The sequence below is a fragment of the Leopardus geoffroyi genome, chromosome B4 (genome assembly GCF_018350155.1).
Source record: "Leopardus geoffroyi isolate Oge1 chromosome B4, O.geoffroyi_Oge1_pat1.0, whole genome shotgun sequence".
Lineage (NCBI taxonomy): Eukaryota > Metazoa > Chordata > Mammalia > Carnivora > Felidae > Leopardus > Leopardus geoffroyi.
This window is the reverse complement of record NC_059341.1, coordinates 63,271,715-63,296,460: the sequence shown is the minus strand read 5'-3', so window position 1 is coordinate 63,296,460 and position 24,746 is coordinate 63,271,715. Positions and strand designations below refer to the sequence as shown.

The 24,746-nt window shown below is 42.8% G+C and overlaps 1 protein-coding gene and 1 long non-coding RNA gene across 5 annotated transcripts in view; one reads left to right on the top strand and one right to left on the bottom strand.

Moving 5' to 3' along the window:
* The first annotated feature begins 1,018 nt into the window (after window positions 1–1,018).
* The window catches only part of TMTC1 (transmembrane O-mannosyltransferase targeting cadherins 1), a 285,364-nt gene continuing 261,636 nt past the window's right edge, over window positions 1,019–24,746 (top strand). For 2 of the 4 annotated variants that reach the window (XM_045462494.1, XM_045462495.1), the window contains exons 1-2: window positions 1,019–1,549; window positions 22,440–22,617. In XM_045462494.1, the coding sequence (XP_045318450.1) occupies window positions 1,239–1,549; window positions 22,440–22,617 (489 nt within the window). In that variant the 5' untranslated portion in view covers window positions 1,019–1,238. The remainder of the gene's footprint in view (window positions 1,550–22,439; window positions 22,618–24,746) is intronic. The other 2 variants (XM_045462496.1, XM_045462493.1) reach the window with 2 other exon arrangements.
* Window positions 5,331–20,506, bottom strand: LOC123589903. The gene is made up of 3 exons (XR_006708508.1): window positions 20,494–20,506; window positions 17,912–17,921; window positions 5,331–5,457 (listed from the first exon to the last, which is right to left on the bottom strand). It is a non-coding gene; the product is annotated as an uncharacterized LOC123589903 (long non-coding RNA).

The window sequence follows — 24,746 nt, the reverse complement described above, 5'->3', positions numbered from 1 at the left end:
GATTGGGGGTCAAAGCCAGAGGTCTTAACGTTTTAATTTTTTCCCCCACGTTTCTTGTTTTTCAAGTGGTACTGACTTATCAGGAAAAGTTCAAACACACCCACAGCCCAGGAAATAATCAGACCCAAGTGATCCACTTAGGTGGGAAGAAAAAGTAATATGCTTTGCATCTCCTGGATCGTCTTAAGAGTTTCAGTAAGAAATAAAACGAGGAGAAATGTTTCACAAACCAACTTAGCCCCTAGACGCAAACCCCAAGTCGAACCTGGGACTTTTCCTAAGTGCCAGCTGAGCAACTGGCGGGCGGCAAAGAGAAACAGCCCTTGGCGCCCCTGAACAGACTGCGCGGGGCGGGCAGGAAGCCCTCGGCCAGGAGACCCTTTCTCTTGGTTTCGGGAAGGTGCTTCGGGCAGCTCCGTCTCCCCCACGGCCTCCTCCACGCGGAGGCTGCAGGCGCGGGGCGCAGGCAGGTGGGGGACAGAAAGGCCCGGGGAGGAGGCGCGGACAGGGCGGCGGGACGGGAGCGCGGGCGCCGGGCAGGAGAGCGTGTCTCCGGGCGCCGCCGCCGCTGTTGTCCGGGGTGCTGAAAGCCGGGAACTTGCCGGGAAGCGGCGGCCACTTTTCCCTCTCTCGGAGCGCGGGGTGGGGGGGTTTCGGGGTGCGCACCTGCTAAGCCCGCCCTGGCCCTGGGCCCGGAGGTGCCCTCAGACGAGGCCCTCCCCAACCTCGTTGGTGGGGGGGGGGGTGAGGGTGCATGCTTGGGGGGCGGCCCGGAGCGCCAGGCAGGACCCCAGTGCCCCTTCTCCGCCGCTCGGGCGCCCCAGCGCCGCGACCCCGCTCCACCTGCGTGCGAACTCTCGCGGCCGGGGACGCGGGCGCCCGGGGCTGAGTGTGGAGATGAGCCGGGCGGGGGTGGGGGTTACGGGGGTGGGGGGGCGGCTCTAGTCCGGGGATGGAGGGGGGGCGGGTGGAGGCGAGAGCGAGCGGGGCATGCGCAGTGGGGCGGAGGAGGTGGCGATGGCCGGGGGAGGCGGGGGGACTGCTGTTTATTTGCAGCTGGGCCAACTCGGCGGCGCAGGCGGCGGCGGAGCGCGGGGCGCCAGCGGCGGGTCCAGCTGCCGCCGCACCATGCTCGAGCCCACCTCCGGGCAGCCGCGGCGCGCCGCCGGGGCCCCGGCCGAGGAGGATGCCAGACGCCCGGGAGCGGCCAGGGCAGCGGTGGTGGCGGCGGCGGCGCGATGGTAGTGACAGGCTGTGCCCGAGGCGGCGGCGGCGGCGGCGGGGACCGCGCGCCCTCCCGGCGGCGGGGCTGCGGACTCGCGCCGGCCGGGGCCGCGGCGCTGCTGGCCGGGGCGAGCTGCCTGTGCTACGGCCGCTCCCTGCAGGGCGAGTTCGTGCACGACGACGTGTGGGCGATCGTGAACAACCCCGACGTGCGGCCCGGCGCCCCCCTCCGCTGGGGCATCTTCACCAACGACTTCTGGGGCAAGGGCATGGCCGAGAACACCAGCCACAAGTCCTACCGACCGCTCTGCGTCCTCACCTTCAAGTGAGTCCCTCACCTCGCGCCTGCAGCCGCCGCAGTTTCTCCTCACCCCCCAGCCCGAGCTGGGCGAAGTTGCGGGACCCGCGTGGGGGGCGCTCCTTTTCTTGCGGCGCCTTCCCCTCCACGCCTCCCTCCTGTCCTCCCGTCCACGCCACTCTGCTCCGCGGTCCCAGGCCCCGCTTCTCTGGGCTCCCGGGGCGGTTCGGGAGGCGCGGGCTGGGAGTTGGGATCGAGTTTCTCAAGAGTCTGTGCTCTCAGCGGGCTGGTCTGTCGGGCAAGGACTTGGCGCGGGGCTGGTAGAGCTGCTCCCGCACCCCACCCCTGCCGGACAGTGGTCAAGTGCGACGGTGCGGGCCCAGCGAGTTCCGGACTGGGGGGCTGTGGTGGGAATGCTTCCAAGTTGGGAATTTCTCAGAGGCTGTTGGGCAGCTTCGCTGATGGAGACAGAGGATCAGTCCCTTTGGGGTCGCGTTCGGAGAAGAGGCGAGAGCTGTGAGCTGCCAGGGCTGCTTGGGTTTTGGGGAGGCGCAGAGGAGGGAGCAGAGGCTCTCCCCCGACCTGCAGCCTTTGGTTGCTCTCCAAGCCTTTCCAATCTGCTGGTCTGCGGAAGGGCTCGGGATTTAGATTTTAAAAGATGCAAAGCAAAGGAATGCAGAAGCGTGGGATCCTCTGAGGATCCTGGTGTCCCAGTCGAAATAGTTTTCGTTTCACAACCTCAGAGTCATGATTCAGCATTTCTGGTGTGAATAAAGTGTAAAGGGAGCCGAGAGAACGCCAGGTTTTTGTAGGGTGGAGTATTTGCTTGAATTTAAAAGAGGGCTTGCTTCAGATGGATGGGGAGGAGGGCTTTGTATGAGTACTATCTCCTACACCATGAGCTTGACTCAACCCCTTATAATTTGGCTCAGTGTTTAAGCTTAACAGTGTGTCGGACAAAAACTTGAAATAATATTGGTTCGGTATCATCAGTGTTTTAAGCCTTTTCCAGTGGGTGTAATATGAACCCGTCTTTATGGTAGTGGTCATCCGAGACGGGATAGGCAGCTTGAAAAGCCTGCCTCTGGCCAGGAGGCCAAGGTCTCTTGACAGGTGGCTCAGATGACTTAGAAAAGGAAACCATAGCAGTTGGCAGTAATTCATGGGCTTTTGACTTAATTTTTCCATTGAAAGTTCAGTGTTTTAAAGAGAGTGAGGAAATTGCACATTTGAATCTGGAGAGAATATTTTATAAACATTTGTCCGCTTAGGAAGCGGTTTTGGTGTTCCGCTGAAAGATAACGTCAGCTACTGAGTGAGTTGCTCCGTACTTTCAGTTTTCTAAATGTTTCTTAAAATCTCCTTAGATGGCACAAATGTATATGTTTACTTTCTAGATTGATCTGCATTTTCATTTATTACAGTGAGGGTTGGTGGTTAATTTAAGGTGTGAAAGCTCACAGCATGAGACGTGCTGGGCTTGTAACAGCCATGGAGACCTTCTTGATCTGAGCATTTTCCATTTTAAAAGGTCAGGGCCAAAAGCCTGTGCCCACTTGGTGGAGAGTGGGGAAGATGTTTTCACTTCTTGACTTTCTAAAATGTTTTTTTCATTCATGCAGGAAATGGCAAGGACAGAAAAGAGAGGAGTGGGGGAAGGAAGTAGACAATGAAGCAAGGCCATTGATGAAGAGGAATGGTAGCAAGGGTTTGGGGGAACAGGGTAGGGAAAGGAGAGTTGGGAGGGCCAGGGCCAAATCCTCACTGTGTACTCTTTGGTCACAAAATGCAGATTGGTGTCTAATGCCATTGTTCTTTGTATATTGCATCTGTTTTGTTTTTGTTTTTGAGAAGATTGAGTTGCAAATCTAGAAAGCAACACAGCACTAATTGGAAAGGGGTCGATGTCTCTTCGAAGAGAAAGTTCATCTTTCTGTGCTCACAGGTGTGGATTTAAATAGGACCTAGAAGCTGTCTCCATACTGCATCTTCTGCAATAGCTTAAAGAGGGGCACGTATAAGAGCTGGCATCGATGATGTTAGACCCACCCAACTCTAAAGATTGTTGCAGACAAGGACAGAGAATCGCATTTATTAACTATTCAGTGTGAACCAAACATTGGCCTAAGCACTTTACACAGATTATGTTTTTATGATTTTTATTTTAGGTAGTTGGTGAAAATAAAGTGGCTTGTTAAATATACATACAAACTATCTTAATTATATCTTAAGGTAGGAATGTTTGAATAAAAACCTTTGAGAATTCAAAACGATTTTTCATTTTTATTGTAAGAACTCATAATATAAGATTTGCCATGTACAATTTTTTTTTAATGTTTATTTTTGAGACAGAGAAAGACAGAGAATGAGCAGGGAAGGGGCAGAGAGAGAGGGAGACACAGAATGTGAAGCAGGCTCCAGTCTCCATGCTGTCAGCACAGAGCCCGACGCGGGGCTTGAACTCATGAACCGTGAGATCATGACCTGAGCCGAAGTCGGACGCTTAACCGACTGAGCCACCCAGGCGCCCTGCCATGTACAATTTTTAAGAGCTTGATAAAATATTATTAGCTATAGGCACAATGATTTACAACAGATCTCTGGCACTCATTTCTCTTGCATAACTGAACTATAGACCTGCTGAACAGCAACACTCCAGGGCTCCATTCCCCCTGCCCTTGGTAGCCATAATTCTATTCTCTGTATTTCCGTGATTTTGACTATTTTAGATACCTTATATAAGTATAATCATGCAGTATTTGTCCTGTGACTGGCTTATTTTACTTAGCATAATGTCCTCCAGGTCCAGCCATGTTGTTGCATATGACAAGATTTCCTTCTTTTTAAAGGCTGAATAATACTTCATTGCATGTATATACAATTAAAAAAATTTTTTTAATGTTTATTTTTTTGAGAGTGAGAGACAGAGTGCGAGTGGAGGAGGGTCAGAGAGAGAGGGAGGCACAGAATCTGAAGCAGGACCCAGGCTCTGAGCTGTCAGCACAGAGCCCATGCGGGGTTCGTACCCAAGAGATCATGCCCTAAGCCGAAGTCAGACGCTTAACTAACTGAGCCACCCAGGTGCCCCTATACCACTTTTTAAAAAAAATTTTTTTTTCTTTTTTTTTCACGTTTTATTTTTATTTTTGAGACAGCGCATGACCAGGGGAGGGGCAGAGAGAGAGGGAGACACAGAATCTGAAACAGGCTCCAGACTGAGCTGTCAGCACAGAGCCTGACGCGGGGCTCGAACTCACGGACCGTGAGATCATGACCTGAGCCGAAGTCGGACGCTTAGCCGACCGAGCCACCCAGGCGCCCCCACTTTTTTTTTTTAATCCATTCATCTGATGATGGCCAGCCAGATTGTGTCCATACCTTAGTTTTTATGAATAATGCTGCAGTGAACTTGGGAGTGCATATATCTCAAGATCATGATTTCAATTCTTTTGGATTTATAACCACGGGTAGGATTGCTGGATTCTAAGATAAGTGTATTTTTAACTTTTTGAGGAATCTGTATACTGTTCTCCATAGGAACTACACCTTTTACATTCCCACCAGTAATGTACAGTGGTTCCAGTTACTCTACACCCTTGCTAACATTTGTCATCTTTTTTTTTCTTCATAAAATCCAACCTAATTAATTGGTGTGAGTTAGGTGATAACTCGCTGTGGTTTTGATTTGCATTTCCCTCATGATTACTGGTGTTAAGCATCTTTTCATGTACTTGTTGGCCATTTGTATATCTTGTTTTTAAAGTATAATTGACATGCAATGTCCTATTAGGAGTGATGTGATGTTTTTTATACATTATAAAATGGTCCTCACTATAAGTCTAGTTATCATCTGTCACTATACAAATTTATTACAATATGATTGGCTAGATTCCCTAGGCTGTACGTGAGATCTCCATGACATATTTATTTTATAACTTTTACCTGCCCCCCAACCCCCAATCAAGCCAGCCCCCCTCTGGTAATCAATCATTTGTCTCCTGTATCTGTGAGTCTGTTTCTATTTTGTTCTCTTTTGTTTGATTGTTTTCTTTTTTAAATTTCGCTTGTAAATGAAATCATGGTATTCATCTTTCTTTGCTTGACATATTTCACTTAGGATAATACCTTCTAGGTCCATCCATGTTTTCACAAATGGCAAGATTTCATTCTTTTTTATGGCCGAGTCTTTTTTGGGGAAATGTCTTTTCAAGCCCTTTGCCCATTTTTTTTCATCAGATTATTTGTTCATTTGTTTTGTTTTGTTTTGTTTTACTTTGAGTTGTATGAGTTTCTTATGTATTTGGGATATTAATAATATATTAGATACATGGTTTGCAAATATTTTCTCCTGTTCTGTGGGTTGTCTTTCTACTCTGTTGATTGCTTCCTTTGCTGTGCAGAGATTTTTTAGTTTGATAGTCCCAGTTACCTAATTTCTTTTCATTGCCTTTACTGTTGGTGTCATATTTAAAAAATCATTGCTAAGCCTTAACATCATGAAGTTTTGCCCCTGTTTTTCTTCTGGGAGTTTTACAGTTTCAGGTCTTACATTAAAAATTTTAATATATTTCAAGTTGAATTTTGTCTATGATGTAAGATAAAGGTCCAGGCTTATTCTTTTGTATGCAGATATCCAGTTTTCTCAGGACCATTTGTTGGAGGGACTATCCTTTCCCCATTGTGTATACCTGGCCTTTATGTTGAAGATCCTTTGACCATATATGTGTAGGTTAATTTCTGGCCTCTCTATTCTTTTCCATTGGTTAGTATGTTTCTTTTAATGCCAGTACTATACTGTTTTAATTACTGTAGCTTTGTAATATAGTTTGAAATTAGGAAGTGTGATGCTTCCAAGCTTTGTTCTTTCTCAAAATTGTCTTGTGTATTTGGGGTCTTGTGCAGTTACAAATGAATTTTTTTTTCTATTTCAGTAAAAAAAGCCACTAGGATATTATTGGAATACATTGGAATACATTGGCTATAGAATACACTGACTATGGACTACATTGGAATGTATGGAATACATTGGAATACATTGACTATAGATGGCTTTGAGTAGTATGGACTTTTTAACAGTATTAAGTCTTCTGATCTGTAAACATGAGACGTCTTTCTGTTTATTTGTGTCTTTAATTTCTTTCATTAGTGACTTAGGGTTTTAATTATACAAGTTTTTCATCTCTATTTTTAGTGCTATTTTATTCTTTTCGATGCTATTATAAATGGAATTGCTTTCTTAATTTTGGATAGTTCATAATTATATAGAAATGCAGCTGATTTTTTAACTGAAATATAGTTGATACAAATGCAGCTGATTCTTGTACATTGATTTGTGTCTTGCAACTTTACTGACTTTGAGTATTCTAACAGTTTTTTATTTTGGGGGGAATCTTTAGGGCTCTTTAACGCAAAGGATTGTGTCATCTGCAAACATAGTTTTATTTTTTTTTTTCCAAATGTAAATGCCTTTTATTTCTTTTTCTTGTCTCATTGCTCTGGGTAGAGTCCTAAATAGAAATGCAGTAGTGGACATCCTTGTCTTGCTCTTGATCTTAGAGAAAAACCTTTCAGTTTTTCACTGTTGAGTATGATGTTAATTGTGGACTTTTTATATATGACCTTTATTATATTGAGGTAAATTCTTTCTAAACCTAGTTTTTGGGAATTTTTACCATGAAAGGGTGTTGAATTTTGTGAGATGTTTTTCTTGCATTTATAGACACAATCATGTAATTTAGCCTCCGTTTTGTTAATGTGGTAAATAACATTAGTTGAATTTTGCATGTTGAACTATTCTTGCATCCTAGGGATAAAACCCACTTGGTTATGGTGCATGTTCCTTTTAATGTGCTGTTGAATTCAGTTTGCTAGTATTTTGTTTAAGACTTTCCCGTCTGTGTTTATCATGAAAGTTGGCCTGTGGTTTCATTTTCTTATAGTGTCTTTGCCTTAAAAACAAACAAACAAAACAAAACAAAACCTTTAATTTTGAGGGGCGCCTGGGTGGCTCAGTCATTTAAGTGTCCAACTTTGGCTCAGGTCATGATCTCACGGCTTGTGAGTTTGAGCCCCGCATCAGGCTCTGTGCTGACAGCTCAGAGCCTGGAGCCTGCTTTGGATTCTGTGTCTCCCTCTCTCTCTGCCCCTCCCCTGCTCGTGCTCTGTTTCTGTCTCTCAAAAATAAATTAATTAATTAAAAAAAAAAAACCTTTTCATTTTCAGATAATTGTACATTCCCCAGTTGTAACTAATAATACAGAGATCTCTTATACCATTTATCCATTTTCCTCTAGGGTTAAGGTCTTGCATAATTATAGTATAATATCACAACCAGCAAACTGATATTGATACAATCCACAGCTTTTATTTACTTTTTACCAAGTTTACATATACTCTTTTTTATTTTTATTTTTGTTGAGTGTGTATTTAATTCTATGCAGTTTTGTCACATGCAGATTTCTAACATTACCACTAGTCAAGATACAGAACAGTTTCATCACAAGGCTCCTTCCTGCTTCTTTATCATAATTATAAACACCTAATTCATAATAACCCCCTAATTCATAACACCCCGCCCTACTTCATAATCACTACTAATTTGTTCTCCATGTCTATAATTTTGTCATTTTGAGAATGCTATTTGTGGAATCATTTAGTATGTAACTTGTTGAGGTTGGCCTTTTTTTTTTGCACTTAGCATAATTCTCTGGAGTTTATTCAGATTGTTGCATATCAGTAGTTAATTCCTTCTATTGCTGAGTACTATTCCTTTGTATAGATGTAGCACTGTTTACTTATTCACCTGTCGAAGGACATCTGGATTGTTTCCAGTTTTTGGCCGTTTCACAAATAAAACTGCTATAAACATTCATTTACACATTTGTATGTGAACCTAAGTTTTATTTCTTTGGGATAAATGACCAGGATTGCAATTGCTGGGTCATATAGTGGTTGCATATTTAGTTTTTTAAGAAACTGGTAGGCTGTTTTCCAGACCTTGTCATACTGTGTATGAGTAATCCAGTTTACTTTGCCTCCTCATCAGCATTTGGCATTATCATTGTTTTTTTATTGTAGCCGTTCTGATAGATGTACAGTGATAATCTCATTGTGATTTTAATTTGCATTTCCCTAATGGCTCTCGGTGTTAAATATACTTTCACGTGCTTATTTGCCCTCTGTATATCCTCTTTTGAAAAATGTCTCTTCATGTCTTTCACCCATTTCCTAAGTGGATTTTTTTGTTGTTGTTGAATTTTGAGATCTCTTCATATATCGTAGGTACAAGTCCTTTGTCAGCCATGTGGTTGGCACATATTTCCTCCCATTCTGTAGCCTCTTTTCATCCTCTTCAGAGGGTCTTTCTCAGTCCAAAACTCAAACCTAGTTTCTATGAAAATAGTTTATTACCTTTGATTCATTGAATGAACCTTGTACATACTGAGAGCTGGAAATTACCTTAAGAATAAACAATAAATAAATATGTTAATTAATAAGTAAAGATGTGTAATGCTTGTTTCTATAAAGGTACTTGCATGTATAGAAAGATACTAATCACAGTTTGTCTCAAATAAGAAATGAGCTGAATTTCGAGTGAGGAAATGGATTTTTAGAGGGTCTACTTTTACCAGTTTGCAGGACAGGGTATAAAGGAAAATGAAGGCAGTTTACCAAGATAGGGTGGCTTTGTACTAATGTCAATTTAATGAAACTGGAACTTTGTTTCTTGGAAATTCCTTCCCTGTATTGCGCTAGGTTATAGTTGTACACAAATTTCTTCCAGATATGGAAAGTGAAAGTGAGACTGCCTATCCCAGTCAGAAGGCTCGTGTCAAGAGAGTCTTGTGGGTTATCACAGACAGGGCGGCTAACCCACTGCTGCTGTGTGACAGTGGCTAGGTCCCTGGCGCTTCCAGAACTTTCCAGATCATGGTGCTCTAGCTACTTCGTATCATGGTGCAAGTGCGAGTGCAGCTCTGTAGGGAAGAGTGCAGCCTGTTTGCAAGCCACTCACATCATTAACGTTGGAGCCTTCGAGGCGGTGAGAAGCAGAGGTACCTTGTAGTTCATCTTCATGGCTTCCAGCTCTGTCTCCCTTTCCCCTACTTCAAGTCCTTCCTTCCTCCCTCCTGAATGCCTGCTCTGCCTGCCCTGCTGGCTTTTGACGTCTGTTACGGACAGAAGTGGCAGCCTTGCATAGGCTATTTAGCCAGCTTCCACAATTGTGAAAGGTCAAATCTCTACAGTAAATCCCTTCTGCTGTATCCTTCCCTGTGGTTCCGCTTCTGCAGTCAAACTTTAACTGATACAAACGGTCATCTGTGTTCCCTGAAGTGAATTTAGAATTCTAATGAGTTTCTGTTTCTAGTCAAACCTTACATCGGTCTTTTCGTAAGATCATTTCCAAGGGCACACAGGAATATTTTTGGACCCTTGTAGAGCAGAATCAAAACATCTGTGAAAACTTAATCTGCAGCAGTAACCTTTTTTATTTTGCTTCTTTATCCTCCACTGGCCATGACCTGTTTTTAACTCTGGAATCAGGACATTAACCACGTTCAGTCACTTGGTAGACACTTAATTGACACAGAACCAAAACCCATGATGCCCATAACCTCCACCTTGAAATATGGCCCTGATTGATTTAAAAGGTGCTTAGCTTTTTAATTTTATTTCCTTTCTACCTCTTTCCTCTTGAGAAGAAGCTCCTGCTGGATTGCTAGCAGTGCCATTCTGCATCAGGAAGGAAGGAGAAGCTTCCTTCAACAAGGAAGATACAATGGTTTTCAGGTTAAAGATGGGGAAATGAAGGCAAGTTAAAGGACCTTAAACTCTTGATTCTCTCTCCATGCTTAGGCTATTAGATCATAGTGTTCTACCAGTTTGCTATAAAGTTTTATTTTATTGAAGGCTTCTGATGATGATATAAACCGTAAGAGTGAAAGTGGGTGGTTTAAAATGTCAGAGTTAAAAAATAGAATATCTTAATATGTGCAGCTGTAAGGATTTGCAACATTTTAATGCTTGGATCTGGAGAGGTTTTTTTTTTTTTTTTTTTTTGCAGCAGTTTGCATCTTTTAGTCACAGATGATACGCCAACCATGAAAATCAGCTCTAGCCTCTGTGCCCCAAAACTGAAAGAAATGGTGGAGTGTTCATTTTGGTTCTGTTTCTTTTGATTTGCCCTCTTTGGAATTCATTTTGAGATAGTCTGTCTATTGCAGCAAAACTCATAAGTTTGTGTTCTGAGTCTATGATAAATGGACAAATGGAGATTGACTAGATTGTCTAGGATGTTCAGTGATGGATATAGCCAAGGAAAAATATGATAGGATGTGATAGAGATTTTATAGAGAAAAATGAAAAAATGGCCTCTGAAAATTTCATGCCAACTAAGGTTTATCTTAGAAACCCCAAGAGGAGGGGGTTAAGATTGTTGCCTGCTAGCATATACTTTAGATGTAAGATAAGCTTTAGACTACAGTCTGGCAGTGTAGGAAGGATGGAAAATGAGATGAATATATTTTTGAATTATGAGGGTTTTTGTAGGTGAATCTCTCAATGGGGGCTTGGAAACACTTTTTTTTTTTTTAAATCAACAAATGTCTTTTCTATCTTCCTTTGGAGCTACATTCATGTTTTCCTTAAAATTTTCTTTAATTTCTTGTTTTTTTTTTTTTTTTTATTTGAGAGAGAGAGAGAGAGAGAGAGAGAGAGAATCCCAAGCAGGGTCCTGACATGGGGCTCAATCCCAGGACCCTGGGATCATGACCTGACGCAAAATCATGAGTGGGATGCTTAACCAACTGAACCACCTAGGCGTACGATGTTTTTCTTAACTTTGAATACATAGTTATCCCACTTAAAAGGATGGGGCAGGGTAAGGAATGCTTGGCCATGTGAGAGTAATGGATCTGTTACTTTTCCAAATGATAAGAAATGGTTTCTGTTCTATGATCTGACCCCTGACCTCTGATCTGTTACTTTTCCAAATGATAAGAAATGGTTTCTGTTCTATGATCTGACCCCTGACCTCTGCCATCTAGTCTATCAATCTGCAACTCATTCTAGAGTTCTTATGCCCTTTACAGGCCAAACCTGCTGCTGCCTTTGCATTTTCTGAATTGCTTTCCCCAGACCCGTGCCCTCTTGCTCTCTCACCACTTTCAGTCCCTGTTCAAATGTCACTTCATCCTTTGCACTTTCCCTGGTTCCCCAATCCAAAATGGCAGACTCTCCTCCATATTTCATCCTTACTCTCTCACTCTGTACCTTCCTTGCCTTAGTAGCCCTCATTCCTATCTGACAACATGGATTTATTGTTGGTTTTTATCTTCTCTCATACTGTGTAAACTCCATGAGGTATATCTTTAGCACCTGGAGCAGTGCTTGTCATACAAAGTCAGGGCTTCATAAATTACTGTTAAAAGAATGAGTTAATTAATAATTTATGTGAATGCTTGACTTTTTCAGGTTAATATTTAGGTAGGGCTACACCTTTATATATAGATGAAAAAGTCTGCTTGACTTACTTCTTGGTTTATTTACCTTTTGTCTTCCTCTGTCAAAGAGAAAAGTAGAGGCACATACAGATGGTTGCAGTGGGTCCTGCTTACTGGGCGGTTAAGGGGCAATTTTGATTCTGAGAGGGGCAATTTTGGCTCCCTGTTGTCACCTGCTGTGACTGTGACTCTGTAGAGAATGAGGATCTACAGCGCTTTGCGACCCACCATTCTCCTCTTGCGTGGCATATTGATGTGTGCTGGTTGCTGGATGCTTGCTATAGATTTGAAGACCGGACACAGCAGCTGTACCTTCTGAGGCAAACCCCAGAATTACACAGGGTTCTCTCCATACCCTACTGTCAGGGGACAAAAGCTCAGCCATGCCTGTGGCCTACAGTCTCTAAAGAATGGCCATGTTTTTTCCAGCCAATGAGGTAGACATGAAATATTATTTCCAGTTGGATCAAATAGATTATAAGGCCCTGAAAATACTTTCTCAAGGGAGCTATGATGGCTGTGACTTTCTGTCCCCAAGTATTACAGAATAAAGAATTTGTCTGGTCTTTTTTTTTTTTTTTTAATTATTTTTTTTTTCAACGTTTATTTATTTTTGGGACAGAGAGAGACAGAGCATGAACGGGGGAGGGGCAGAGAGAGAGGGAGACACAGAATCGGAAACAGGCTCCAGGCTCTGAGCCATCAGCCCAGAGCCTGACGCGGGGCTCGAACTCACGGGCCGCGAGATCGTGACCTGGCTGAAGTCGGACGCTTAACCGACTGCGCCACCCAGGCGCCCCTGTCTGGTCTTTATCCCAGGTTCCTGGGAGCTTCTAAACCCTTGGAATTTCCCGAGTGATGAGAGTGTCTCTGTTGTTCATGGTGGGCCTGAAACCACACTTCAGTTTATGTTAAGGAAGAGGTAACTCATGATGGGCCTCCAGATAGTTTCAGAACGTCGGCTGGCTCTGCTGGAAAGACCAAGCATATGATTAGAGAGACGGGACTTTGAGCCACATACCAGCCCTACCTTCCAACCTCTGGAAAGGGAAAGGGGAGCTGGAGATTGAGTTCAGTCACATGATGAAGGATTGAATCAATCAGCCTAAGTAATAAAACCCCACTTAAATTTTTTTTAAGTTTATTTATTTATTTTGAGGGAGAGAGTGAGCAGAGGAGAGGCAGAGAGAGAGGGAGAGAGAGGATCCCAAGCACGTTCTGCATGTCAGCAGAGATGTGGGGCTTGATCTCACAAACTGTGAGATCATGACCTGAACTGAAATCAAGAGATGGACGCTTAACCGACTGAGCCACCCAGGTGCCCAGAAACCCAAATTAAAAACTTGACGTAGAAGCTTGGTTGAGTTTCCTTGATTGGTAATCATACATCATTGTGCTGAGAGGGTGATGTGTCCTGAAGGCATGGATGGTTTGTGTTTAGGACCCTCCCAGATCTACTCCATGGATCTTTTCTTTTGATTGATTTTGATTTGTATGCTTTATAATAAAACTGCAGTCGTAAGCTTAACACTTTCTTAAATTCTGTGAGGCATTCCTGCAAATTCCTAACCTGAGAGAATTGTGGGAATCCCCTAATTTGTGGTCAGTTGCTCAGCAGTGCAGGTGGTCTGGGAACCATTGAACCTGCAGCTGGTGTCTGAAGTGAGTGGAGTCCGAAGCAGCACTTTGTCCTCACATAAACTCTGGGTAGTCACTGTCAGAACTGCACTGCACCCAGGAACTTTACCAAACACATACCTTTAAAAGAAAACAAATTTGCAGGAGCGCCTGGGTGGCTCAGTCGATAGAGTGTCCAACTCTTGATTTTGGCTCCGATCATGATCCGAGGGTCCTGGGATTGAGCTCTGCATTAGGCTCCTCGATGAGAATGAAGCCAGCTCAAGATTCTCTGTCTCTCTCTTCCTCTGCTCCACACCCCCGCTCATGATCTCTCTCTCTCTCTAAAATAAAAAAATAAAAAAATAAAAATAAAAGAAAACAAATTTGCTAAAAATCGACAACCCCATTATAGTTATAACTGTACTTATATGATATTTGGTGTTGATCTTTTAATTTTTATTATTTGCTGACTCTCTTTATGAAGATTTTCTTCTGGGACTTGCTGCCTTCTAGATATGGTCACTGATCTTCCTTTTCTCAATTTTCCCACCCTTTCTTTGATGCTATTGCTACTCTGAGCACTTATGAGACAACAGTGACAATAACTTCCCCTTGCATGGGGTGTGGGCTCCTCCTGACAAGCCCCTCCTCCCCTGTTCCCTCCCTATGGCTTCCTCATAGCCAGGCCAGGATGTGATGCCTTGAGCACAAACCAAAACCATGAATTTTATTTTTGTCTCAGAGCACCAATCTCCCCTTTGCACTGTTGTTTGCATTGGTGCTTGTGAATCACATCCTTTGGTTCTTTGATACATTAAGTGATGATGATTTGCTGATTTATTCTTGATACTAGAGGGAATGCAGAAGAAGAGCAACCAGAATGATTAAGGGCCAAAGGGATTCGCCTTGGAGGAAAACGAGAAAAAACAGATGTTGTTATTTATTGGTTGAATGATCTAAGGAGACTATGGAAACCACTTACAAGCATTTGAGAGCTGGGAGGATGGCAGGAGAAGGGGAAGAAGAAAAACGGATGGGAATAGAGGAAGACAGGAGAATATTCCGTATGTTCAGTATTGGGCTGTGGGAACTCACAAGGCAAGTGTTGGAGAACCCATTATTGGATAGCAGAAACAGATTGTAAAGGGGTAAATGTAATTTTTTCTTTCCCCTAGTTTGTAGCTCTTATTGGAAAAAAAATGTAAACTGGATTCTCCTGGTAAGTGTGGCAAACATATGTAGCCTTCCTTTAAGCTTTGTGATGCATGACTCTCATTGTTCTGAGTATCACCTGTTTTGAATCACTGGGTTTCTTGGGACAGATTTCTGGGCCCCATTTCAGATTTACTGACTTAGAATATCTTGGGATGGGATAAGGGTATCAGCAATTGTAGCTAGCACGCCAGGGGATTCAGAATCCTGTGAACCACTGGGACTCAGTGGGAGCATATGTTTCATGAGGTTGAGATGCCAAATATTGCTGGTGTAATATACAAAAAGGAATCCCAAAGCTCATTGAGATAAGGATGTTGCAATGCACTTATCACATGCTGCCTGCCCACACCTTCCTCCCACCACTCTACTACATTTCCTGAGAGGGCCAGATGATTTTCCCTTCACTGAGGCATTGAGAAATATATTAGCAGGGGAGCACCGACAACTTCGGGAAGCTCTGCGTGGACTCTTTTCTGTAGGCCAAGTGTGGTGTGGGAGATGCTGCCAGTGAGGTAGGCTTTCTGATTTCAGTGGGGGTGATGGGACCCTGGAGTACCAGATGCCAAGTGGCAATGCTTAGCTGCCACAGACAAGGTGAGTGCTTTTACCATGATTGGCAGCAGGGATGCAGTAATAATCACAATGTTTTGACCCCCTGAGAGGGACCATTGGTGGTGACTAATCAGTCACATTGTCCCTAGGTATGAAGTAGATGGGCAGCCCTCTTAAATCTTGCTTCAGCTGTATACCACGAAAACTCCAGGTTTTGGGCCCCAAACCAGACGTGAGCCATGACCTCTTCTGGAGGCTCCAGACCTCTGCTAGTTTGTTGAGATGGAGCTGTTTGATTGATGGGGAGTTGGGGTCCCCTGGAGGAAAGACCCTAGTATATTTCCTAGCAGAAGTCTCTTCCAGAAGATACAGGCTGTTTTTGTTTTCTTAAACCAGAAGTATTTTCCAAAGAAGAAAATCAAGAGGAAGGGGCTTTGTTTATCTAGAGCTCCAGGGTATGCAGGTGTGAGGAGAAGGAAGTGTGGCCAATGGCTTTCTTCTCCCCTTCCCACCCCTCCTTCCGTGACTTCTTGGTTACCAAACTGTGTGACCCTGTAACCTTTTCTGGGGACAGGTGCTCTCTGATTGCTGTGAGCTCATCATGGCCCCACCTTTCTGGACAGTTTTACAAGGAGGCAGAGGAGCTCAGACAGAGGAGGGGTATGAGCATTCATATTTGCCAGAGTCTGGAAGGCTTTCGAGCAGTCCGACATGGCTGTTCAGACTTTTTCTGGAAAAAAGAAATCCTGTTGGCCAGTTTAGCTTTAAATGAGAAATGAAGGCTAAATGAAATAAAATTAGAGATTCTTACTGTTGACTGGGAAAGATGATCTTTTCAACTTTCAACTTAAGGTGAGTTTATGCGCTCATTCGGTAAACTTGCATTTAGAATTCACTGTGTGCTAAGTGAGATGGATACTATGAGGAAAAGAAATTAATGTTTTACAGTGTATGAAAAAATGCTTATAATATTTGAGGAATATAGTAAAAGAGTTTTAAAAAACTGATGTGTGCTATAATGGAGTCTGTTCGGGGTGACATGGAACCCTAGAGACTGTTCTTAGGTGGTATTTCAGGTGTGCTGTTTATCATGTTCCTGCATGGACATTTCTGGGTGTCCAAACACCAGTTCTAGTTTTAAATATTACTTCTTTGTTTTTGAGCTGAGGCCTGTCTCATAGCAGTTGTTGTTTCGTATTGTGGTAAATTGTGCGTACTTGTGCCCTCTGAATAGGCAACGTGTTTCCATGCGGCCATGTAGTACTTCAAGAGAAGCTGGACATTTTTATATAAAATCGTCTGTTTTAAAAATGTCGGTGGGGGGGCGCCTGGGTGGCTCAGTCGTTTAAGCGTCCGACTTCGGCTCAGGTCATGATCTCGCGGTCCGTGGGTTCGAGCCCCGTGTCGGGCTCTGTGCTGACAGCTCAGAGCCTGGAGCCTGTTTCAGATTCTGTGTCTCCCTCTCTCTGACCCTCCCCTGTTCATGCTCTGTCTCTCTCTGTCTCAAAAAAAATAAATAAACGTTAAAAAAAAATTAAAAAAAAAATGTCGGTGGGGTGCCTGGGTGGCTCAGTTGGTTGAGTGTCCAACTTTGGCTCAGGTCATGATCTCTCACGGTTTGTGAGTTTGAGCCTGGCGTTGGGCTCTGTGCTGACAGCTCAGAGCCTGGAGCCTGCTTCGGATCCTGTGTCTCCCTCTCTCTGCTCCTCCCCCACTCACGCTCTGTCTCTCTCTCTCAAAAATAAATAAACATTAAAAAATTTTTTTCAAAAGATAAAAAATAAATAAAAATAAAAATGTTGGTAAATTCGGGGCCCCTGGGTGGCTCAGTCAGTTCAACGTCTGACTCTTGGTTTCAGCTCAGATCGTGATCTCAGGGTTGCGGGATGGAGACCTGCGTCAGGCTCTGTGCTGGCCGTGGAGCCTGCTTAAGATTCTGTCCCCCTCTACCACTTGCTTGTGTGCACTCTCTTTCTCTCAAAAAAAAAAAAAAGTGGTAAATTAAAGAAAGAAAGAAAGGGTATACAGATGAAACAAAATAATTTGCAGACTTAAACTTGGCCCTTAGTCTATTTGCAACATTGTTATTGGATCTTAGTTTCCACTCAGAGAGATACTTGAGTAAGTGCATTGCTGAAATATTTCATCATTCATTCATTTGTGTATCCATCCACATATCCCCTTAATTTTGACAACTGTGAACCAGGCAGTATGCTAGATACTAGGGATACAGCTATAATATGGCAAAGATCATTTCCCTTGGAGGATTTGGTATCATTTCTGTCATCTTTCTTTAGGCTGAGCATCCTCCATTTCCTCAAGCCTACCTTCCTGAGACATCACTTTGAGACTCCCCATCCTTCAGCATCCTGGAGCTCTCCTGTGAAGATGCTCCAGCGTTTAAGTAGCACTCAGAGAGGCTGCTGCCCCACATTGGATACCACCTACCTTCACTGTCCCGCATGCAGACAGAATGTCTCCCTCTTTCCTATCTCTGCACCTGGTAGGTTCTCCCCTTGCTAGATTTCTTTCACTGTTAATTATCTGCTTAGTGTCTCTCTTTCTCTGGTAGCAGATGCCATGTCTTCTCCTTGTGTCTCTGGGCCCTACATCACACCTGACACGTAGTAGGTACTCAATAAATATCTGTTAGAGTGAATTGAAATGAAAATTATTTGGACTTATGCAGAACCCTGTCTGTGGTTTGGTCTATTTTGATAGCCAGGACATAATAACTCTGAGTTTAGAGTAAACTAACAGCTCTTGGACAATGCTATGTGAGTAGTTTTAGTCTAGATTGCAAGTATTTTGTTCCCTTTTATGTCCAAATGTGGATTTTGCTCTTACCCATATTCTGTGTAATCCTGTAAGAATTAACTAACAATATCAGGCATTTAAACCCTTTGCCAATCTTAGTCTCCCAGAACAGTGACCCTCCTTCCCAGATACAGGCTTTCTGGCAAGCTTCTTGGTTAGCATACACTACAGATCTAGCTAAGTCCTTGATAGAAATATGGGACAGACCAGAGATAACGTCAGAGTCTTGTGACTTACACTGAAGGTCTACATCTAAGGAGACATTGATTATTATTCACTACTCTTTGTGTTTGCTACAAATCCTTCTTCTTATATCTTGTGCACAAGGTGATTGTGAAAGATTTTGATAAATGCCTTTGTTAAAATAAAGATAGGATGTGTCTGTCACATTCCCTGCCCTATTAAAATGTGAGGTTCATCAGTTGAACCCCCTTTTTGTGAACCCGTATTGGATCCTAGGATCAGAGATTCTTTTTCCAATGCTCACAAATAACATTTTGTTATTATTTCATCTCAAGATCACTTGTTTATAGTTTGGGGAGTTCACTCTCTATCTTGTTAGATACTTGGGAACTTCTCCTAACTTTAGATTCTCAGTAATTTCTTAAAGCTTAGATTGGCCAGTAACTGGTACCATGTGAGAGGCTTTCAGTTACTTTAGCACTGCGGTGGATCCCCATTTAGTAATTTATTTTTATATTTTGGGGTCTAAATGAATTCGCTTAAAACACGAAGCATTTTTTTCCTAACCAGTTTCCAGGAATAATAATATGATGGTAGCTATACTTGTGGTAAACATAATAGCATGTGTATAAACGTGTCAAATCACTAAGTTGTACACTTGAAACTAATGTAATATTGTGTGTCAGCTATACTCAGATTAAAAAAAAATCCTCCCCCCAAAAATCAGGGATTTGGCTTATTAGATGTCTTGCCTTCTCTCTATTGTCACCTTATGATTATCACAGTATGATGTATCCTTGTATACTAAAAAGAAAAGTCCTGTTTCTTCTTCTGCTTATAGTCCATACTTCTGACACCAGATATGTAGGGCTTTTTTTCCACAGTGATCAATTCTCAGTGTCCTACAGTATGTGGATATCCTGCAATTCAATGTAATTCTGCCACTGTTTGTCTGGAGTTAGCATTAGATCCCCCAGGTTAAGGGCTCATTTCCTTCCATAAGACTCACCCCATTTCAGATACCAGTTGCAAGTCGTGGGTCCCTAGATTGCCACACTTCTGTCTAACTTGGTTGTTAAATCAGTGTTCCCATGAGCCTCTCCTCAGGTTCAATAATTTGCTATAATGGCTCACAGAACTCAAGCAGACACTTCCTTAATGTTTACTGGCTTATTATAGAATAAAGGATATAGATGAACAGCCAGATGAAGAGATGCTTAGGTGGGGTCTGGAGGGTCCCAAGCACAGGAGCTTCCGTCCCTGTGAAATTGAGCTGTGTCACCTGCCCAGCTTGTGGATGTGCTCACCAATGTGGAAGTTCTCCAAAACCTGTAGCTCAGAGATTTTTATGGAGGCTTCATCAAGTAGGCATCACTGATAATTAACTCAATCTCTAGCCCTTCTCCAATCCCTGAGTTGGGGGAGGGGGAGGGGGAGAAAGGCTGGAAGTTCTAAGCTTCTAATCATAACTCGATCTTTCTGGTGACCAGCCCCCATCCAGAAGCCATCCAGGAGCCTACCAAGAGTCATGTTATTAGAGCAAAAGGTAATCCTATCACTTAGGATGTTCCAAGGGATTTAGGAGCTCTGTGTCAGGAACCGGGGCCAAAGACCAAAAATTGGAACAAAAGATACTCCTACTACCTTTATAACTTAAGAAATTACAAAGGTTTTACCATCTCTACCAGGAGTTGGGATGAAGACCAAAATGCATATTTATTATATTACAATGTCATATCTGTCTGTTTATATCTGTATCTATATCTACCTATATCTATCTTTGAACACTTTTCAGGTTATTTCCTTATGGAAAATTCCTAGAAGTGGAATTTTTGATCAAAGGTTATGTACTTCTTTAAAAAAAAATTTTTTAATGTCTCTTACTAATTTTTGAGAGAGAGACAAAGTGCTAGTGGGGAATGGGCAGAGAGAAAGGGAGACACAGAATCCAAAGCAGGCTCCAGGTTCCTAGCTGTCAGCACAGAGCCTCACATGGGGCTTGAACTCATGAACCATGAGATCATGACCTGAGCCTTAGTCAGGCTTAACCCACTGAGCCACCCAGGCACCCCCAAAAGTTACGTACTTCTTAAAGCCTTTGCTATGTATTGACAAATTTGAGACCTTCCCAGTGGTTGTGAGATAGTTTGTCTGTTTAGTTTTTTTGCCCTGAGTGTGAATGAACTTTAAATGAATGGCTTAGTTGGTCTGGAAAGCTTAGCCTGATGAAAATCAGCCTCAGGAGGATGGACTCTCTGGGAACTGCACCTAAGTTCTCCGAGGATAGGGACCTGGTCTTGCCCTTTCTCAAAGCCCCACCGTCTTAAGCTCTGATTTCCAACAGCTCTCTCACCATTGGTGGGTCCTCTTGAACTGGAATGGGATGCGATTCTTTCTCCTCTAGCTGTACCTGACCATTCCTCTTTCCCTCCATATGTTTCACGCTACATTCCTGTCTTAAGGACTCTGGGGTGTGTGCAGAGTAGTGGGTCTGCCAACATACAGCTGGCTTGAATCTTACCTCGGAGCCCTGAAGTTTGATTCCACAAAACAGTTCATTTTTTCTAGGCTTTAAAGTTAGGACCATGATTACTTCAGTGGGAATGGAATTGGCGTCAATTAGTAACTATGTCATTTATATTCATGTGTCCAAATAAAGCTTGAGATGCTTAAAATTCTGTTAAATTTGTGCATGAATCAAGTCAAGTATTTAGAATATGCATATGCCATCGCTAAAGTTGACTTTTTCATTCTCGATTGTTTTGGCAAAGAGAAGGTGTTTCTATAAGAGAAGCAGATCAAGGGCATGAGAATAAAGACATGGGATTACTGTTTTAGTAAAATAAGCTGGAATATAGACAACTACAGGCAACCCCCCTTAGGGTATATATGCTCCCCCAAAAGAATCATGCCCTATACAACTATTTTTTTCTGTAACCCCACAGAGTCAACTGGGGGCATTATGTCCTGTTATTAAGTTTAAGGCAACCTTCAGAAGTGTCTCTGTTCTGCATTTCATAGTAAAGTATTTTTAAAGATGTTGAACAATAAATTTCCCTTCTTTTTGTGACACTCTTTAGTTTCTTCATCATAATTTTAGAATTCAGACTTTGAGATCTGTGGGAATTTATGTTAGAAAACATTTCATACGGATTCTGAAATGCTATGCTTTTGCTCATCCTTTTAATTTCAGCTGCAGCTGGTAATAGTGTCTTTAGGTGCACTGAAGATCCCTTGTGGGGTGGTAATTAATGATCATTCCGGGTGCATAGTCTGGAAATTTGGTTCCTGGTGGGCATTCTGGGTGAGAGAACACGTTCATGCTTGATTTGTCCCAACTCTGACCACAGTCACAGTCTTGTGGCTTTTCTGTCTTCTCCAGGGGCTGCAGCTCTGACCCAGAGCACTGTGGACTTGCTTTTGAACCCTCAGCTCCTTGGGAAGAGCTGGTAGTGAAAACAAGAGTCTCTCGGGGCTGTTTGCATTAGCCACGGAGTGAGGGAAAAACAGGTCCAGCACCTAGCTGGCTTGTCTTCTCGGGCCACAGGGTTTTCTGAAATAATATTGTATTGCTTTTGCAATGACTTTTGCAGATAGGAAAATTCTGAGATAGGGAAAAAATGATACTCAGATATGTAGAGTAACCTGATGTTGGGAGTCATCCATTAAAAATAATTGATTGTGGGGCGCCTGGGTGGCGCAGTCGGTTAAGCGTCCGACTTCAGCCAGGTCACGATCTCGCGGTCCGTGAGTTCAAGCCCCGCGTCGGGCTCTGGGCTGATGGCTCAGAGCCTGGAGCCTGTTTCCGATTCTGTGTCTCCCTCTCTCTCTGACCCTCCCCCGTTCATGCTCTGTCTCTCTCTGTCCCAAAAATAAATAAACGTTGAAAAAAAAATTAAAAAAAAATTGATTGAACAGCTTATCTTTTTTAAATGATCAGTTCCCTCTGCTTTCTCCGTTCCCTTGCGCTTATGTTTTCTGTTTGTAGCTGATTCCATTTTTGTTTTTGTTTTTATCTTTTTTTACAGGCTGAACGTATTTTTGACTGGTATGAACCCATTCTACTTTCATGCAGTGAATGTGATTTTGCACTGCCTAGTGACTCTTGTCCTGATGTATACCTGTGACAAAGCTGTCTTCAGGAACCGCAGACTTGCTTTTGCTACGGCGTTGCTTTTTGCTGTGCATCCTATCCACACGGAGGCAGTGAGTATCCCTGGAACTTAATGAAACAATGAACTAAAACAAAAAAACAAAACAAAAAACAAAACAACAACAACAACAACAAAATGAGCCTTGCAAAACCACGGTAATTCAGTGCTCCACTAAAGTGTTTGTCTTTATGTATAAACCATTCTGCTTGACAACTTTTCTTTTTGAATGTTCAAATGGCCTTCAGAATTTAACTGCTTTTCTAAATAACCACTGTTGTTATTACACGTAGTAATAAATGGCCACAGTTTATTTGAGTAAAATGTAAGTTCTAATGTGTTTTGAACAGCACGGGGCATTTTGCGATACTTGTCCTGCCGAGGCATTGTTCTTGCTCTGCATTTGTATTTTACCTTTTCTCTCTGTGCTTTATATTTACAATATTTATGATGCTGAGCTGTGAGTAAGAGGAAAGACTAAAAAGTTAGACTGACATTCTTCAAGTTAGAAAGACAGACTTAAGAGAGGGATTTATAAATAGGTTTCTAAGTTATTTCGTGTGAAGTGTAGTTATTTGGTGGGTGATGACAAATTTATTTAACAAATAGTTCAAATCTGTGGTCCTCTTTAAAATAGGGATTTAATCATGCACCCAGAAGGCATTATCAATTTACCTCATTTCACATCTCAGTAATACTTGGTTTATTTTAGTATAACTCAGCAACCACAGTTGGTTTATTTTATATGTATTACTGGGGGCAGATGAAGACTTTCTAAGGGGTATGTTTTAAAAGAATCATTTCCAGAGCCTCAGCTTGCATCTGGACACTTTCCTACAGTTTATCTGTCTTAGAACATGCCTGGGGTCAAAGTGTCAAGTTGGTTCTTCTCTCTGTCATCCCCTTTCTTTTATTTATTTATTTATTTATTTATTTATTTATTTATTTATTTTTAAAATTTTTTTTTCAACGTTTATTTATTTTTGGGACAGAGAGAGACAGAGCATGAATGGGGGAGGGGCAGAGAGAGAGGGAGACACAGAATCAGAAACAGGCTCCAGGCTCTGAGCCATTAGCCCAGAGCCCGACGCGGGGCTCGAACTCACGGACCATGAGATCGTGACCTGGCTGAAGTCGGACGCTTAACCGACTGTGCCACCCAGGCGCCCCCCTTTCTTTTTTTTAAAAAAAAAAGTTTATTTATTTATTTTTGAGAGAGAGAGAAAGAGAGAGAGAGGGGTGGGGCAGAGAGAGAGGGAGAAGAATCCCAAGCTGGCTCTGCACCAGCAGTGCAGAGCCTGATGTGGGGCTCAAACTCACTAACTCCGAGATCGTGACCTGAGCTGAAATCAAGAGTTGGATGCTCAACCAACTGAGCCACCCAGGCACCCCTTCCTCCTCTCCTTTCAATTGTCCTTCTCTCATTGAAAAATAAGAAGGACATTGAAGAGGGCACTTGTTGGGATGAGCACTGGCTGTTGTACATAAGCAATGAATCATGGGAATCTACCTCCAAAACCAAGAGCACACTGTATATACACTGTGTGTTAGCCAACTTGACAGTAAATTATATTTAAAAAAAGAAAAAGAAAAAAAGAATGTCTCAAATACATCAGACTTTTACTATTCCCCAGGTGTAGAAATCTCTGAGATACCTTACAAAGAAACAATTTGATATATTGGTGTCAGCAAAGCCTCCTTCAGTGAAGGCATCATAGACCCGAAGATGGGCTTCATATCACGCTCTGTCTTACACATATTTCTGTGAAGAATACAGCATGGCATTAGAAGAAGGGTACGGTGGCCTGTGTTGATCTTCTGAATTGAGAAGTGAGATGGTTGTCATGGGAATGCATAATAATATGTTCATTTGAATTGACATAAGAAGTTTGATTTGGCCAATTGGTTTTATAATGAGGACTGGTTTTGCCAGTTAGGCTATATGTGATAGATATTTTCCACACACAGTATTGTAAATCTGTAAGCCCAAGATTTTGATACAAATCTATTTGGAGTGAGTGACAAAGAAAAAATGATTTTACACAAACAATTACATTACTTAAGGTAAATTTCCCTGCCGTTCCTTGAGTGCCTCTCAAAAGGTGCCTCTAAGTGGAAGATTATGCTATAACTGTTATTAAGAAGTGTATTTTTATATCTAAGAGCTACTTATCATTTTTTCTA